Genomic DNA, 17,584 nt, shown 5'->3' on the forward strand with positions numbered 1-17,584 from the left:
ACATATTTTCAGATCGGGTCCGCGGCCAAATACAGATAATTCTGGCGGTCCTTGACATGAAAAAGGTTGAGTGAGCACCACTGATATAGTAACACGGGTTTTTCAGAAAACTGTCATGATTTAGAAGGCATTTGTAGAATCGTCCTCGGCTCTAAATGGGTTAAAAAAAGGTCGGAATACTTGTTCCAGTAGTAGCGCTTCCTTCTTGGACCGTGACGCGGTGCCACTTAGCGTCCATGACAGGTTGTGGTTTAAAAGGAGCACGTGTCAGCAGGTCAGAGATAGTGCAGGTTCTCCGCATGGGAAAACCCTGATTGGGGATGAATAATAAACCGTTGCGTTTAGCCCCAGCCCAGCCCGGCCTTCCCCTTTACGATGACACAGCACTTCCTCGCCTTGATCTCCGCCCTAACGGGCAGCGTTGGACTGTCGCCAGCATAGATCAGGAAAAACCTAGAGGCCTCATTCGCCGCCGCAGTTCATTGGAGCGACCCTGGAGCGACCTCCGACCTGAAACCGTCCGAAAAATCTCTTGTCTTTTTATGATTCTCTCAAGTTGTCCTCGTGTCACATACTGTAACTTATGGGGAAAAATTGACTTATTTATGTACCATAATATGACATGAATGTCTGGTTCTATAAAGTAACAAAGTAATTCGGGGTGCTGAGAGAGGTTATTTAGGTGTGACCTGAGAACCACTGCTCTACAGTAGTTTCCATTATGACAGATTGAAAATAACTTCACTCGTGACATTTAACCACTTCTTGAACCCTAGCATCCCTATTCTGGGGTGAACATTGAGCTAAAAATACAAGCTCACAACACGTCATTATGTGACGTGTTGTGAGCTTGTAGATCGGCTATTTTTCATCTGGGGGCATTTGGTGGTGAATTTCAAATATTTGACGTATTCCATGCCACCCTGGACTTGTGTCACGGCACCCACTTTGAGAAACCCTGGTATAGAGGCCACGTTAATCATTATATCCCCACATCATTTTTGATTAGTATAAGTGTGATTATTTATACACTAAGTGGTTCCTAATACTTCTATTCAGAACAAACCCCTAAGTTTGCTTGACGAGGCTGTAATTCTATTTTTGAAATGGTGAAAGTAGCCAATCCTAACAATGATTTAATTCATGATATATTTTTCTAACATTATGTTGCGGGTTGCAGGGAGACTGGTTTGGCTCTCGGCTGAAAGGGTTTGGCAACCCGTGGTGTGTGTGTGTGTGTGTGTGTGTGTGTGTGTGTGTGTGTGTGTGTGTGTGTGTATGTGTGTGTGTGTGTGTGTGTGTGTGTGTGTGTGTACTGTGTAGACACTGACAGCCACCTGACAGTGAGGACTGTTTCACTGGGATGACGTAAGGCATTCGGTGGAGCTCACAATGCTCTCTCAGCTTGTAGATCAGCTATTTTCAAATGTTCGAAATTGGGCTGAAGTGGTTAATGTATGTTTATTGTTTTGTAGAGCATCTCCGGCCGATAGGTGTGAACTGAACGATTTTGACCGACGTGCTAATGGGGGACCATTTAAAACAAAGGTGGCTTGCATGCTGTAGTTTGCTAGTAAACATACATTTGCATTCACAAGGGCTGCCAAAGTAGGCTATCTTTTGTTGTTGTTCTTGTTTTTTCGCCCCCTCTCTTCGAAGTTAGACTGGGCCAGCTCTAAACTGACTGGGCCACGGCCCATGTGGCCCAATGGACCCTACGCAGGTGGTCTAGATGACCGTGGTGTGAATGACATGACCGAAGCAGTCACAACGCAGCAGGCTTGATTGATTTATTAACAGTTTGCAGAATACTCGATACAAAAACTGTTAACTGTGAGTGGACGACACCACATAAAGCATTAAACTAGTTTACAATAGCGCCCACCATTTTCAATTCATCAAAACATTTCGAGACGTACGAATATACACAACTATAGTCAAAACAGGAAATCATCATAGAGGAGGTAAAAAGGGAAAAGAAACATATACAGTGAGGGGGAAAGGGGGTGGGTGGGGGATTCAGATTTTACGGGGGCCAGTTTTTAATTGCACCTGTCCGTAGGTGCCCTTTAAGAGCAGTTTTGAAGGGATTTGCATGTCTTAATGACTGTTGGTAGGGCGTTCCACATTTTAGTGGCATAGGAGCGAAATTAATTTAGTCCCTTGTTTGTGCCGAATCTGGGTTGCACATGGTTTGTTGACTCCACACCCACAACTCTGGTGTTGTGGGTGTGGAGTCTGTGGACTTGTTGACATTAAGGAAGTATTTAGACGGGTACATGGGTATCTTGGTGGTGTAGCGAATCTTGTGGACCAGACCCATTGCAAGATGCGGTACTCTGTCGTCAACCCTAAGCCATTCCAGCCTGTCAAAGTAGGCAGGGGTGAGGTGGGTTCGAAGGGTGAGGCCAAGTAGTAGCCTGACCAGTTTGTTTTGGGAAGTCTGGAGCCTTGTTTTAAGGGCCTTAGAGGTGCTGTGGTACCAGGAGGTGCATGCTTTTTTGTTCTTGCTTAATGTAAGTCGCTCTGGATTAAGAGCGTCTGCTAAATGCCTAAATTGTAATAGTCGAAGAAACCTTGTACGAGGGCTCCTATTAGGGTCTTCAAGATGTTTTTGGTGACCAGTGAGGAGATCCTGTATAGTTATCTTGTTCTTTGGTTGACTTTTTTGATTACCTTGTCATTGGTGGCCAGTTTATCACCGGAAAGATTTGCCTCCAGGATGGAACCTAGGTAGGTAATTTCATCTTTTCAAGTTGCAGTCACAAGCTAATGTCATGTCATTAACATATATTAGGAAGTAGGAACAGTTTCTATACTAGTCAAGTGATCTGAGGGGGGCATCAAAATGTGCCAAGCTGTCGAGCCGATCCTCATATAATAATTTTCTCTCCACCACTTAATTAAGAACGAACGACCGACTTCTCTTCCTGGTCTAGCAGTGAGAAGTGTTATTAGGACGGTAGGACCAACGACCAACATTGGGACAAATCAAAGTTATCAAACGACTAAAGTAGCCGATCTGCACGAGGAAACGAGTGAACTTCTGTGGAGATCTTGTACAGTACAGCCTCCGTTGCGTTATGTTGAGTGTTAATGTTTGACGGGACCGGGCCGTGTATCCATATAGCTTGTATGTCTTTGTGATTAGCGCAATATAGCACTCGTGGTTTCATGTGACGGTTTCAACACGACATGTCATCGCTTGTCGTTGGGGCAGCAAAGGCAAATGTCACCCCATGTCTGGAGTTTGGTCTTGGGGACGTCGAGGAGGTTTGCATCACTTATCATCAATCGTCAATTAAGTCTGATAATGATGTACCATGCACGTTCACATCATTTACATTACTTAAGACCATTTTTCTAATATTTCCTTTTTTCCATTTTTGACAAAATAGCCAAAAGTTGAGGTGCCCAGTTGTCCTATAGTGCCCAACGCCCACTTATCCGTATCCAATTTTAGCTGCCAAACCAATGGGTTGTCTCTCCTGTAATTGACTTTTGTTCTCACTTGCAACCTTATGCAAGGTCCCAGACGGTGCATAATGGACTACTGAAGGCTACATGCCTATAAGTGTCTTCCTCTGGGTTGTTTTAACCCATACAGTATAGGCCTGATGTGTCTTCCTCTGGGTTGTTTTAACCCATACAGTATAGGCCTGACGTCGAAATAAAACAATGTCTTCTAAATGTGGTTCTGAAAAACCTCATGTTTCTGTATCAGTGGTTCTAAATATTTCATGTCAAGGACCCCAAAAATTATATGTAATAGGCCGCCGACCCCCATCTGCAAATATGTTTTTCCAAGGGACCCCCCAGAAGATGTGTGCTACGAGCTTGTAGATCTGCTATTTTTCAATAGTTAAAGTTTTAAATAATGCTTAAAACACCAAAAGGAGTTCCCGCCCCAAAATGGGTTTAATTTATGATTTATTTTTCTCTTACACCAACCTTTTATCCCTGTCTAGGATAGGATAGGGGTATAGACCGATGCAAGTTTGTCGGGTTCCCCTTTCAAAATGTTTTACAAATCACATATTGGGAAGGACATGGTCTGAACTTGGGACTTTTTTTGGCTTTAACCCCTGAGTAAAGTACGAATACCTCAAAATTGTACCTTTAGTATCTAGTAAATGCACTTTACTTTCCACCACAGGCCGCCAGCACGGCTAGTTCATTGTGTTGCGTTTTGAATTGGACCTCCAGTCTCCATGGCGGCAGGCAGGAACTTTACCCTCCCCGCGTCTGTCTTGAGCAACACTCTCAAAGCTGATCTACTGTGCATATTGTGAAAGCCTAATGGAATGTTCTATATACATTACTTTGTGAGCATAATGTGTGCATACAGCGCATTTTTTACGGGAGCATGGCAGAGCCTGTGTGGACTTGAGTGTTCTTTTTAGAGCAGCAGGTTTTCAACCCTTTTCATATTTCAAGGTCCATTCTTTTATTCGGCATTTGAGCCGCAGACCACCATTTGATGAGATTTTGCCTCTCAGACCCAAAACTCTGAATATGTTGTCACTGGATAAGATTTTGTCCACGATTCCATCCATGTATTGATGTGGTAGTTTAGTGGTACCATAGGAGAGACAACAGGCAAACGATCTAAAATAACAATTATTCTCAAATAGTGTAGACTTCTTGTAAATTAAGTAATGCAGATGTTCCAACAATACTTTTGCTATTGAGAGTGTAACATGAAACCCAAATGGTTTCATTTTACGTAATCAAATCTACGATGTCCATTTGGTTACCAACTTTCGATCATTTAGCTGGGGACCACCTGGAACCCCCTCAAGGACCACTGTTTGAGAACGTACAGTAAAGGGACACAGGTCTGTTCTCTGTGTGATTCCATAATTAACTGTGGGTTGATTCTATTCAGTGTTGATTTCGTCGACTAAAACTATGACAAAAAATGTTTGTCGACTACCTTTTTCCACTGACGAAAACTAAATGGAAACTAAATGAAAACTATAAGCTATGATGACTAAGACTAAATATACGGACAATTTCGTCAACAGCTAAAAACTACACTAAAATGCTAGGAATGCTAGTGGAGATCCAGTACAAGTCATTTTACACTTGGTTGCATAGCCGATCTACAAGCTCACAACGCGTCACGAGCTTGTAGATCGGCTATTTTCAGCAAGTGTAAAATCAGTCATTACGACAGCATCAAGGCCTGACAAAATACATTTTAGTCGACTAAATCAACTGTAGATTTGGTCTACTAAAATCTTATGATTTTTAGTCAACTAAAACTAGACTAAAAACTAAAACATTCCAGGTGACTAAAACTGAGTGAAAACTATTCAAGAGACTATGACTAAAACTATGCCAAAAACAACACTGACTCCTGGCCTGCCATCGGTGAATTGGGATCGCAGTGGCCACCCATAGTAGCCCATACAGTAACACTGTGGAGTCCGGGGACCTCCATGGGCCCTATAAGGGGGTTCCAGGGGGTCCCCAGCAAAATGAGGAAAAGGAGTAGTTGTAGGTTACCCATTTTATTTTTATGCTATTACATTTGTTTGAAATCAAATTGAGAACTGTGTGTGTGTGTGTGTGTGTGTGTGTGTGTGTGTGTGTGTGTGTGTCTAATTTGCATGTAAATGTGTGCAAACAGTGGGCAATGTGCTCATAATGGTAATTCCTCATCAAGAAGTACCGTTTAAATCCTGAGGTCAAGTAAAGCCCTAATCATTCATAAATGACCAATTAAAGAAATTCAGCTATGAAATTGTTTTGACACCGTACACTAATTACTTAATAGAAATCCAGTAACTCAGAGTCATTCGCGGGCACGAAATTCTAGTTATGTACAAAACTGTTATTTTTTAGGATAAAAAAATTGTGGCAGATGTGAACTTGTGAGATCCGCTACTTTTGATGCTTTTATGTGACGCTGTAGAACGATCAAGTAGGGCCGTTGATTTACGAAAAGCACGCAAAAAGTATGAAGATGCCGATACGAGGCAGCAACGGCATGCAAGTTGTAATCTAACATCAAATGCGTCTTTTTATCTCCTATCTGTGGACATCATTTTCTCTCTAATAATGTTTGACTCTCTTCTCTCTCTCTCTCTCTCCCCGCCTCAGGTTGCTGTGAAGATTATAGACAAAACCCAGCTGAACCCAACCAGCCTACAGAAGGTAAAGGACTTTTCCTAATGTATTACAAACGTCCTGTCCTGTGTCTCAGTCTACGGGATCCAAACGTCATTCCGACGGAGCATTAGTCCCACATGTGGGAACAACGGTCGCACTACCGCTCCAACATGTGCTGCTCCCGTGCTTGCGGTTAGGGTTAGGTTAGGGATAAAGGTAGGTTAAAAAAACCCATTTAGACATGATTCTAGAAATGCCTTCTAAATCCTGACAGTTTTCTGAAAAACCTCATGTTTCTATGTCAGTGGTTCTCAAACTATTTCATGTCAAGGACCCCTAGAATTATATGTATTTGCCCGCCGACCCCCATATCAAAATATGATGTTCCAGGGACTCCCCCAGAAGCAAAGATTTGAGTTAAAAACGTTCGCTCTGAAATAATATATATTCAAAGATTTGCGCCACATTCTCGCTATGAGCTTGTAGATCTGCTATTTTTCAATAGCTAAAGTATATAATAACCTAATGCTTAAAACACCAAAAGGGGTTCCCGTCCAAAATGGGTTAATGACTGTCTGAGCAAAACACCTGTCAGAACTAAGTACTACTACTGCACCCTCAGTCTACACCCTGCTGTTACTTTTAGTGTTACTTTTCCCATTTTCAATACTTTTGCTTCTACTCCAGTACATCTCAGAGGCAAATATTGTACTTTTAACTCCACTGTAATTATTTCAAAACTGTAGTTACTAGTTACTTTGTAGATTTATTACAAAGCATACATTAACCACTTCAGCCCTATTACGTATATATGTACATTTCGGCCTTTTGAAAATAGAGGATCTACACAAGCTCACAGTGAGTAACATTGTGAGTTTGTAGATCTGCTATTTTCAAAATACTTTTTATACTTTAAAAAAATCGACTTTTAGTACTTTTAAGTACATTTTGATACCAATACTTTTGTACTTTTAGTACGTTTTGAATTCCTGGCGTTTACTCGTAACATATTATTTGTACATTGCAGTACTGTCAATACATTTACTTAAGTAAGAAAAGTACTTTTTTTACTCCTGGTGATGAGTCAGTACAGAGTTCCCGTCAACTTCCTGCTGCTGTTGGAACGGTTTTCTTTCCGTGGACGTTTCACGTCATTTGATCGTGTAGTCAGGAGGGGGCAACTTACAGACATGCAAAAGTGTAGCTTCTTGGCGAAAATCGCCGTTCTTATGCTAAATAGGACACCTGTGTGATTTATGCAAATCCGTTAAAAAAAACGTTGAGGGGGGGTGAAGGGGTCATGTCGATTTCTGGGTCAGTGGAGCCTATGGGTGGAGAATATGGGTGGAGCCCAGAGAAATATTTTTGACGGACTCAACGCTGCCTGTATACAGCACAGCACGGTAATTGTCAACGAGATGCAGCTGTGAAAGTTTGTGCGTGAACGCTGCCCATGAGCAGTGCGCGTGAGCTTAAAAATACAGCAGCACATACATGCGACAGCACCCTCCTAGTCCTGTGAACATGCCACAGCACCCTCCTAGTCCTGTGAACATGCGACAGGCGGCGTGTTCCCTCCTCCGCGTCATCAGTGCCCATACCCGAGGCGGTGGTTGGCGATAGGGCCTTTCTGTGTGGAGTTTACATGTTCTCCCCGTGTCCCCTAGGGTAGGTACCCTCACAAAAACATGCCGTAATCCTGGTCTCTAAAACTACCTCCTCCTGGCCAGCCGGGGCGCCTGATGGAGGGGAAAGGAACTGGTCCGAATAACGTGTCCCTTCCACGCGCTACGTCCGGCCGGGGAAATTCCCCTCGGTCAGGTGAAAAGAAGCAGCTTGGACTCCTCATGCATAGAAGGAGGCATGAGGTCAGTCCGCTGCCCCCCCAGGTTGGCAGAGGAGGTGTAGCGCCCAGGATTACATTAGATAATTGGCACTGGGTGAAAAGAAAACTGGGTTACAAAATCGAGGGTTAAAAAAGTCTTAAAAAAAAGAAGACTTAAAATAATATTGGTTTAAGAAGTTGTGCACTTAGCAGACTATAAACTGTACGTATTACGGTATTACTAATCAGGCTGCTGGCTTGCATTCACTGTGGGGTATTTTTTTTTGTAGACATTGGTCACTATTAGATTCGGGGTAATATAGTTAAGCGATTAAATGCAACTTTTGCAGGGGAGAACTGGGCAAAATTGCTACTCTTGACAGGTATATCAAGGGCAAGGCTGAAGCATGCAGCAAAGCAGAGAAAGCAAGCCCTTGAAACCCAGGCCAAGGGTAGCGTGAATGTGGCAACCACTCAAAAAACCCATTTATAAATTAACATATTTTCATACTTTTAACATAGGTAATATACTGTACACACTAAAACATTTTCCCACGGAACACCTGTAATTATGCTGTGGTCCACTATAGTGGTTGAGCAACAGACAATGCTCTCTCTCTCTCTCTCTCTCTCTCTCTCTCTCTCTCTCTCTCTCTCTCTCTCTCTCAATCTCTCTCTCTCTCAATCTCTCTCTCTCTCTACATCTCTATCACTCTCTATTGGTCTGTGGTTAAGAGCAGCCAAAAATACTCCAGCCCCCCCCCCCCACACACACACACACACACACACACACAGCACACAATGTGGCATAGTTGCTTCTTGTCTAGCAGTCCCGACCAATCACAACAGAGGGTTCGGCCCACTTTCCTGATTACAGAGTTCAAATCCAGCTGGCCGTGCTGATTAAGCACGTCTTCCACTCACTCACACTCTCCTCCTGGGGGAGATAAGACCTCTGGGAGCCTGCACGGGGACATAGTTCTGTTGCTGCTGTGTGTCACCATCGCCCGCTGCAGAAGCGTCTGAGAAGACCTGAGACCAGATTCTACAAATGTCTTCTAAATCATGACAGATTTCTGGAAAAAAAACCTATGTTTCTATATCCCTGCCAACCCCCATCTGAAAATATGTTGTTCCAGCTAGGGACCCCCCATTATCAAAGGTTGGAGTTAAAAATGTTTGCTTAAAGAGTATATTATTTTTTCTCCAATAGATAAAGTTTAATATAATGGTTGAATTGGATAAAAGCTAAGGTGACGTTCCAGGTCTTGATAGGTTAATGGGATTTAGCTCGTTCCCAGCAGGGTTTGGATCCTTAAACCAGTGAGTGGTCTTCCAAATCTTTTCCATATCAAGGCCCATTCTGCATTTGAGCCACTGAGATTTAGCCTCGCAGACAGAAGACTTTGAATATTCTGTTGTCGTTTAGGATTAGATTTTGTACGCATTGAGTTTGTTTCATTTTACTGTTCGATCCGGTTCCTCCGATCCCCGACTCTAATTCCCAGTAAAAGGGATAAAGACAGAGTTCCAGTCATCCTCATTCCTCACAGAAGTGTGCACATATCACACTTTCATACAGACTGAACACCTTGTCAAGCGACAGGGTGTGAAGTTGTGTCTTTTCTACAGAATGAACACTTCGCCAAGCGACGGGGTGTGTGAAGTTGTGTCTTCTACACAGGAGCATAACGGCCATAAGTACCATTTAGCAATCTCATAGCAGGTCTACCTTGGTGTGTTAGGACATTATTTCTAATAATCTCAATCCTCTGTTCGGTGTGTGAATGGGATTTTCTCACATCCGGAGACCCCACTGTTGAGCACCATAGCTGTGGTAGTTGCATAACCCATTCAGGTCGGGAACCCCTTTTGGTGTTTTTAGCATTATGTTATACTTTAGCTATTGAAAAATACTGTGTAGTTTATGAATTGAACACATTGATAAAGTTCCCTGCTGCAGTTGACACCCCAATTTTTTTTTAAATGCAACAACGATCGATGCAACTCCCCCAATAACACTGAGTCTACCGGAATGCAGGTGTGAATGTGCCCTAAATCAGAGACAAGCGTGTGTAAGAATGGACATGCTCTCAACGTCTGTGGCGGATTTGTGATTTTGTATTGAAGGGAGCATCTTCATTTTCAAGGAGGACCCATGAAACATGAACAAGATACTGTACATAAAAACATACAGATCATTTACAGATACATACAGTAGTACTAACATAATTATGCCGGAACACGGACAGCTTGCTCACCCTCTCCCACCCACCCAGGTTTTAATCTGAGCCAGATGAATTTGGTTGTACGTGTGTGTGTGTGTGTGTGTGTGTGTGTGTGTGTGCTCTCTCTTCTATTGTGCGCTTTGTACTGTAATCTGTGCGTCTAATCTGTGCACACACAATGGGAGCTTCTGCACGTCCAGTCAGTGTCATTGAGCAGTTTGAAAGTGCTCCCTCATTCTCTCTCTGTCTCTGTCTCTGTCTCTCTCTCTCTCTCTCTCTCTCTCTCTCTCTCTCTCAGTGAGTAATATGGCAGCGCAGCCTAGACGGAGTGCAGACAGATTGGGTCCCTCTAGTTAATTATTCATTCCTCCCTTCAGATGTCAGCCACCGCTACAGTAGCCTCTGTGGAGACAGCGGTATAGCCAAGTGGGGCTTTTCGGTCACGGGTGGCCTAATATTCACGTGTGTGTGTGTGTGTGTACATAACGTTTTAAACTTTAGTTACTTTGTGGAGTTTTTTTTATTACAAAGCATACATTTACCACTTCATACCACTCACAATGCGTCGCGACACATTGTGAGCTTGTACAGTAGATCAGCTATTTTCAAAAGCATTTTTATATATTTGAAAACTTCTGCATAATGAGTACTTTTAGTACATATTGATGCCAATACTTTCATACTTTTTCTCAAAATTGTACTAGTCTTACGAGCCCCCCCCCCCCCCCCCCCCAGGTGTGAATGAGGCCTTGTATGGACGCATCATGTACACACCTGTGGTTCCCAGACACTGGGTCGGGACTCATGTGTGGGTCATGGACCACATTGTTATGGTTCCATTGGGAACGCATCATGTACACCTGTGGTTCCCAGACATTGGGTCGGGACTCATGTGTGGGTCATGGACCACATTGTTATGGTTCCATTGGGAATGTATGCTCATGCATGTCATTATGTATGTACAGTGCAGCCATAATTCCCTCTTGATCAGCACTATAGGTTGCTGTAATGGGATACGAGAGAGCCATATCTGCAATGCAGAAGCTTGTCTTTAATGCAGCGTGGCAGAGAGACGTCTCCTGGATCCTATCGATCGTGTGATCCACTCTCCCGTTCCTGTCCTTCAAAAAAGTCAAAAAGACAGAAAAATAAATCTTCCATAACACAACAATTCAATTGTGTTCACTTCTGCGAACACCATAAAGTATTTCCCCGAATCTTTGAAACTATAATAAGCGGGCCGGGGCATTAAAATATTATGGCGATGTTTCAGCACAAATGGAAGATCAGATTGTGTAGATTGTAGTGTCGTCCCCATCATGTCAACTTGATCGTGATTGTGGCCGAAATAATTGAGAGGCAGAAATATGCAAAGTATCGATGTTGGCCGAACCCCACCCCGGTAACCCCCAGGAGATGCTTTCTTCCACCGTGTCCACAATGACAGCCTGTCATGATTAAATTAATTAAGTAGCTTATGACACGGATTAAGTACTGGCACTGTTGGTTTGAGATGTGTGGAGACATTTCATACAGTCTAGACAACAACAACGTGACGATTGTACAAGACTGTGTTGTTTTGGTCTTATTATTTGCACAAATATTAGTTTTTTTAATGAGGTACAGTTACAATTTGGCCCAGTACAGTACACTACCAGTGTACATGTTCAATTTGTTCATTGTGAAAAATGTACCGTCCGTATTAACTTTAAGTAGCTTAGTAGGCATTTTCTAGAAATGACTATGGAAGAGAACTGGTAGAAAAGACATGTTCTCCCCGTGTCCCCGGCCTAGGGTAGGTACCCTCACACAAAAAAACATGCAGTAATCCTGGTCTCTATACTGTGACCCCCTGGTCAGCCGGGTCACCTGATGGAGGGGAAAGGAACTATTTGGAATGACGTGTTCCTTCCACGCGCTACGTCCATCCGGGGAAACTCCCCCGTCAGGTGAAAAGTACTAAGCGGCTTGGACTCCTCATGCATTTAAGGAAGCATGAGGTCAGTCCGTCATCCCCAGGTTGACAGAGGGAGTGTAGTGCCCAGGATTACATTAGACAATTGACATTGGGGAAAGTAACAAACAGACATTGTAGATAAATATTGAACCAGTGACTTAGGGAATGTTACATGGCTAAGGAATGAGACTGGAGATACTGTGATAAATGCAAAGCAAATGGCGTCAACTCTCCTATCTTTGCTCTGTGAAATAATAGCATATACCAAACGCACTCTTTACAGGCATTACTGAATTTGCAGCTCAACAAAAGCTAATGCATCCATCCCAGTGAACGACGAAGGACAATTTCACGATATATTTAAATCCCTGCGATACGATTATTGAGTGTATTTTACGATAATATCTACTCATTATGCATGCTATAAAATCATCCTGCCTGACATGATGCAGAACAAGAGACAATAGCAAAAATAAAGTACCACCTTTATTTAGTTAAAATGAAATACAGGAACCTATACCTGCCCCTTTTTTGTTCCATTCCTAAGCCAATAATGCTGCTGCTCTGACAAAACTCTAGTCTAATCTGTAATCAGCAAAACTGATTATTTCTTGTGATTAATCCGTTCTCAAATCTGCTATTAACAGGCTAGGTGTGCTGTCATGCCCGCACGGCTGTGTGTGTGTGTGAGAGAGAGAGGTTTTGTGGGGCGTGTTGTGATCGAATCACTCATATCTCCCTCTCCCTCTCTCTCTCTCTCTCTCTCTCTCTCTCTCTCCCTCTCTGTCTGTTACTGGCAGCTCTCTTTCATGTTGTTTCCACCCTGTCTGTCAAAATGTCACCCATGTCACTGTTTATGGGCTTAGAAGAGGCTGGCTGGTGCAGGGCGCACCATCTGGCACGGTGCATCACAATCTCACACACACACACACACACACACACACACGTGCACTGACTGCCCCCGTTTAATGTGTGGCATCAGGTAGGGTTTGGCAGTTCCCTGACGAGAACGGAGTTTTCAGGAGGTGAAAACGCAACAAAGTGAAACCACCCAGAGTGGGAATCTTTGAGAACACCGTTTCCTCCCGTCTCCATGTAATGTAAACAGGCAAAACGCTGAATCCGCAACATTTATGACATCATGGCTCACAACGCATATGTTTATTACATTAATGCAGAGCCATATATGATATAATGGAGTTCCTACAATGAACAAGCCTCCCTCCTCGCCTACAAAGTGCCGCTCATCAGCGATGGTGAATGTAAAACCATCATGTAAATGAAATGCCTTGTGATAGGCGGCAGCAGCCTAATGTATTATAAAATATATAACCATCCCGTGTGGCGCTCTGCCTGCATGCCCTGGGCTGCCTGTCAGCCTGTGTGTCTCTCGATGCATTAGTAGACAGCAGGCAGCGAGCGACGGCCACAACCCCGTTGTGGTCTGGAAGCGTCATTCAAAAGGTTGCGTGAAGGGGGAGCTACCTGGTTCTTCTCTTGTACGTGGGTTACCGCCACCTAGCGACATTATATCGTTTTCATAAAGTGTGCATTCGTGTAAACTGTAAAGGGTCAACAAAAAATGCGAACGTCGCAACGGGACTTATCTGGAGACCGTCGCCAACTAAAAGAGGCCTTAATCATGCTCAGGAGATTAATTGAAAATTCAACACAGGGGTGCTTAACCACTTGATCCTGTTTTACACTTTATTGTACAATGGCGGCGTGCAGAAATAGTGAACATAGCCAGGATAGCTTTTTAAATGTCACTGTTTAAAAATGTTAAGGGAAGCTCTGCACACTCAAGCTCCGCACACTCAGATCTGTGCACAAAGTATTTTTTTTGCAAGCTTTCGGTCTACTGACCTTAATTGTCCAGGCAGTTTTTTCAGCAGAGCGGTGGTTCTTTTTTTTATAAATGTCACCATTTAAAAAATCAATTGAGGCAAAGGTTTGAACTTCAAACCTCACCTCAATTAGGATTGGGGTGCCCACACTTTTTGTTTCACTTGAGAGCTACTAGTAAAATGACCAGCTCAACATGACCTACCCAGTGTTGATTTCGTCGACTAAAACTGAGGAAAAATGTTCGTCGACTACCTTTTTCCACTGACAAATTACATACTAAACTAAATGATGACTAAAACTAAATACCTATACTGACAATTTCGTCGACAAATAAAAACTAGACTAAAATGTTAGGAAGGGACTAGTGGACAAGAGATTCAGTACAAGTCATTTTACACATGGTCAGCAAGTGAAAAAAACCTTCCTCACATTCTGTACGGAAGTGGTACAGTAGGTTTTCTGGATCTTTGTAATGCTACTGACTCTTGAGAAAAAAAGCATTGCATTGAAGTGGTTTTCCCTACTTTAGAATGCATGGCGTGAAGGGAGTTGACAGGCCCTTCTTGATGTCAATCAATCAAGTCACTTTAAGTGCCAAAAAGAGGGGTTTTGTGCTTTTTGTTTTATATTTTTCTATATATTAATTATAATTATAAACCATTACTAATTATTCAGTGATTATGACGAGTGCATCACACACAAAGTACTGGTATGTATGTATGTATGTATGTATGTATGTATGTAATGTATTTATTTATTTTCTGCCTACTGGCGCCATTGTTGCTCATGTTACACCAATATTGATGACCTATTGATTTCTGTGGCACTAGAGAACATTCCTTCAGGGGCAGTGTAACATGAATGCGCTTATCTTCACCAACATTAATTGCAGGAGCAATTTGTTTATAATGTAATCGTGTTTGCATTTGTTTATGTACCAAAGCTTAGGCCTGTCAGAATTACTACCTATCAATAGTTCTAGAATTAAATAAAAATGTTGAGTGTTTTTTCCACCGCATGCACACACACACACACACACACACACACACACACACACACACACACACACACACACACACACACACACAGTACTGTCCACACTACTCCTGATAAGGAGGGTGTTGAAATGCGCCCAACAGGACAGACCACAGAGACTGTGTCCAAGTAGTATTTATATTTTTAGCCTTCTGAGAGAGTTGCATTTTCACATTATCCACACGGTAGAGAGGCTGTGGGGATTTCCCCTTCATTAATGAACCATGAGTAAAGTTAGCAGAAGGTTAGCTTAGAATGGCTCATAGGGTTATGCCTAATTCATGCTTCACCATCGCATGCTGGAAATGGAAATCTCAACGCGCTGTGAGCTTGTAGGTCGACTATTTTTGGCACGTGATGCCCGTTGTGTGCGACCTGGGCAAGGGGGCCTACCGCGGAGGGCACGCGTTAGTCTGCGTCAGTGTTGATTTCGTCGACTAAAACTAAGACGAAAAATGTTCGTCGACTATGTTTTTTTCACTGACCTAATGGATACTAAATGAAGACGAAGCTACGATGACTAAAACCAAGACTAAATATACTGACAATTGTGTCAACAAATAAAAACTAGACTAAAATATTAGGAAGGGAATATTGGACAGGAGATCCAGTATAAGTCATTTTACACTTGGTTGCATGCTGAAAATAGCTGATCTACAAGCTCACAGCGCGTCGCAACGCGTTTTGAGATTGTAGATAGGCACCCAAACTAGATCAGATCAGAGTGCAACCAAACTTGTCTCGTCTTTTAGTTGTAGTTCTCCACTAGTCCTTTCCTAACACTTTAGTCTAGTTTTTATTTATTGACGAAATTGTCAACATATTCTTTCATAGTCTTGGTTTTAGTCGTCGTCATAGCTTAGTTATTATGTTTTTCCATCAGTGACAAAAAGGCAGTTGACAAATTTTGTCGTCACGGTTTTAGTTCGCCGAAAACGAGGTCAGCTGAGCTTCCTGGACACCCCATGAGAGCCACAGGAAGTGCATCACATGTCACCCATGGCCACATGGCTGACGTCACTGTGGTTTTGTCAGGCATTTCAGGACAGAAATAGAACCTCTCCCTCGCCTTAACCCATTTAGACCTGAGGACGATTCTACAAATGCCTTCTATATCACAGTTTTCTGAAAAACCTCATGTTTCTATGTCAGTGGTTCTCAGACATTTTCATGTCTAGGACCCCCAAAAATATATGTAATTGGCCACCGACCCCCATCTAAAAATATGTTGTTTCAGGGACCTCCCAGAAGCAAAGATTTGAGTAAAAAATGTTCGCTCTGAAAGAATATATATTCAAAGATTAGTGCCACATTTTCACAATTTTTCAAAAATAGCATCTCTACAAGCTCGTAGTGCGGCGTGCATAATGCTTAAAAATACCAAAAGTGGTTCCCGTCCAGAATGGATTAATCCTCCGCTTTCACCCACCAAACTCTGATCCCGGCTTCCCCCAATCTCTTCTAATCGGTAAATAAGAATAATTTCCAAGAAACACAATAGAGTAGGCAAGAGTTATGAGTAGCTATAAGTCAGGAGTCTTCAATGTTTTTCAAGGACCCCTTATCTGAGGGAGAGCACTACTCTGGGGGCAACTGTGTTGCAGATTAAACTTTTTCATAGATTGAATACAGTAGATCCCTTCATAGATTTGTTTGATAGCACTAATCATCAGTATGTGTTCATGTTAATGTGCATTCTAATGCTCAATACTTTAGTCAAATTGACCTTTCCCTCCCCCCCCACCTATCCACCAAATCTTTGCCACAGAGTGACGCAAATTTGTGACTGGCCTAGATAGATCTGCTATTGTCTGTGAATATTCCTCTCACAGAATACTTATGCTAAGTTTCAGGTGGCTGAAAAGAAAAGAATAAAAATCGCTCTTATCATGGTACATCATCATAGATCATCACATACCGTGCTCAGCCAATCAAATCATCACATTCCGTGGTACAAACACACACACAAAGCTGTGCATGGGAGGGGCTAGCGCACAAAAATGTAGTCTCCCCAAACCGCCCCCCCCCCCGTAGGACCCCCTATGGGTCCTGGACTCCCTGTTGAAGACCTATGGCCTAAGTGAACAATTAGCTTAGACCTTCATGTTATTGATGCTCATTTCTGTGAATTATTGATGATTTCTGTAGACTATAGATACAAGAATATTTACGATGCAACACATATTGACAGAGGACGTTTCTCCTTTCTCTTTGGTCTTCCTTTCTCTCATCCTACACGTCTCATGATGCATTGAGCAGAAAAACACTGGCCAGGTAAAGTGCTTTTACCATGTCACCAGTGTTCATTTTGTCGACTTAAAACTATGACGAATTTTGTTTCGTCATAGTTGATGACTAAATAAATAATATAAGCTATGACAGGGGTGGGCAACTGGTGCCCCCACCTTCACTTAATGCGGCCCGCGTGTTAATATCAGAACACTGATATAGTATTGATTTCAGCTGTTACAATTCCAAACCCGCTTTAATTACTTCATGACTAGCATTAAATTACTATAATACTTAATGATTAGTATTACAATGTTATTGTCTTTTTGTGTCCAATGTAGTTGG

At 42.6% G+C, this 17,584-nt stretch overlaps 1 protein-coding gene across 7 annotated transcripts in view; it reads left to right on the forward strand.

Moving 5' to 3' along the window:
* The window catches only part of mark1 (MAP/microtubule affinity-regulating kinase 1), a 78,552-nt gene that overhangs the window by 17,763 nt on the left and 43,205 nt on the right, over nt 1–17,584 (forward strand). For all 7 annotated transcript variants that reach the window (XM_080782171.1, XM_080782173.1, XM_080782172.1 and 4 more), the window contains exon 3: nt 6,109–6,162. In XM_080782171.1, coding sequence (XP_080638297.1) covers nt 6,109–6,162 — 54 coding nt within the window. The remainder of the gene's footprint in view (nt 1–6,108; nt 6,163–17,584) is intronic.

The sequence above is a fragment of the Protomyctophum bolini genome (assembly GCF_963924005.1).
Source record: "Protomyctophum bolini genome assembly, chromosome: 14".
NCBI classification, from domain to species: Eukaryota; Metazoa; Chordata; class Actinopteri; order Myctophiformes; family Myctophidae; genus Protomyctophum; species Protomyctophum bolini.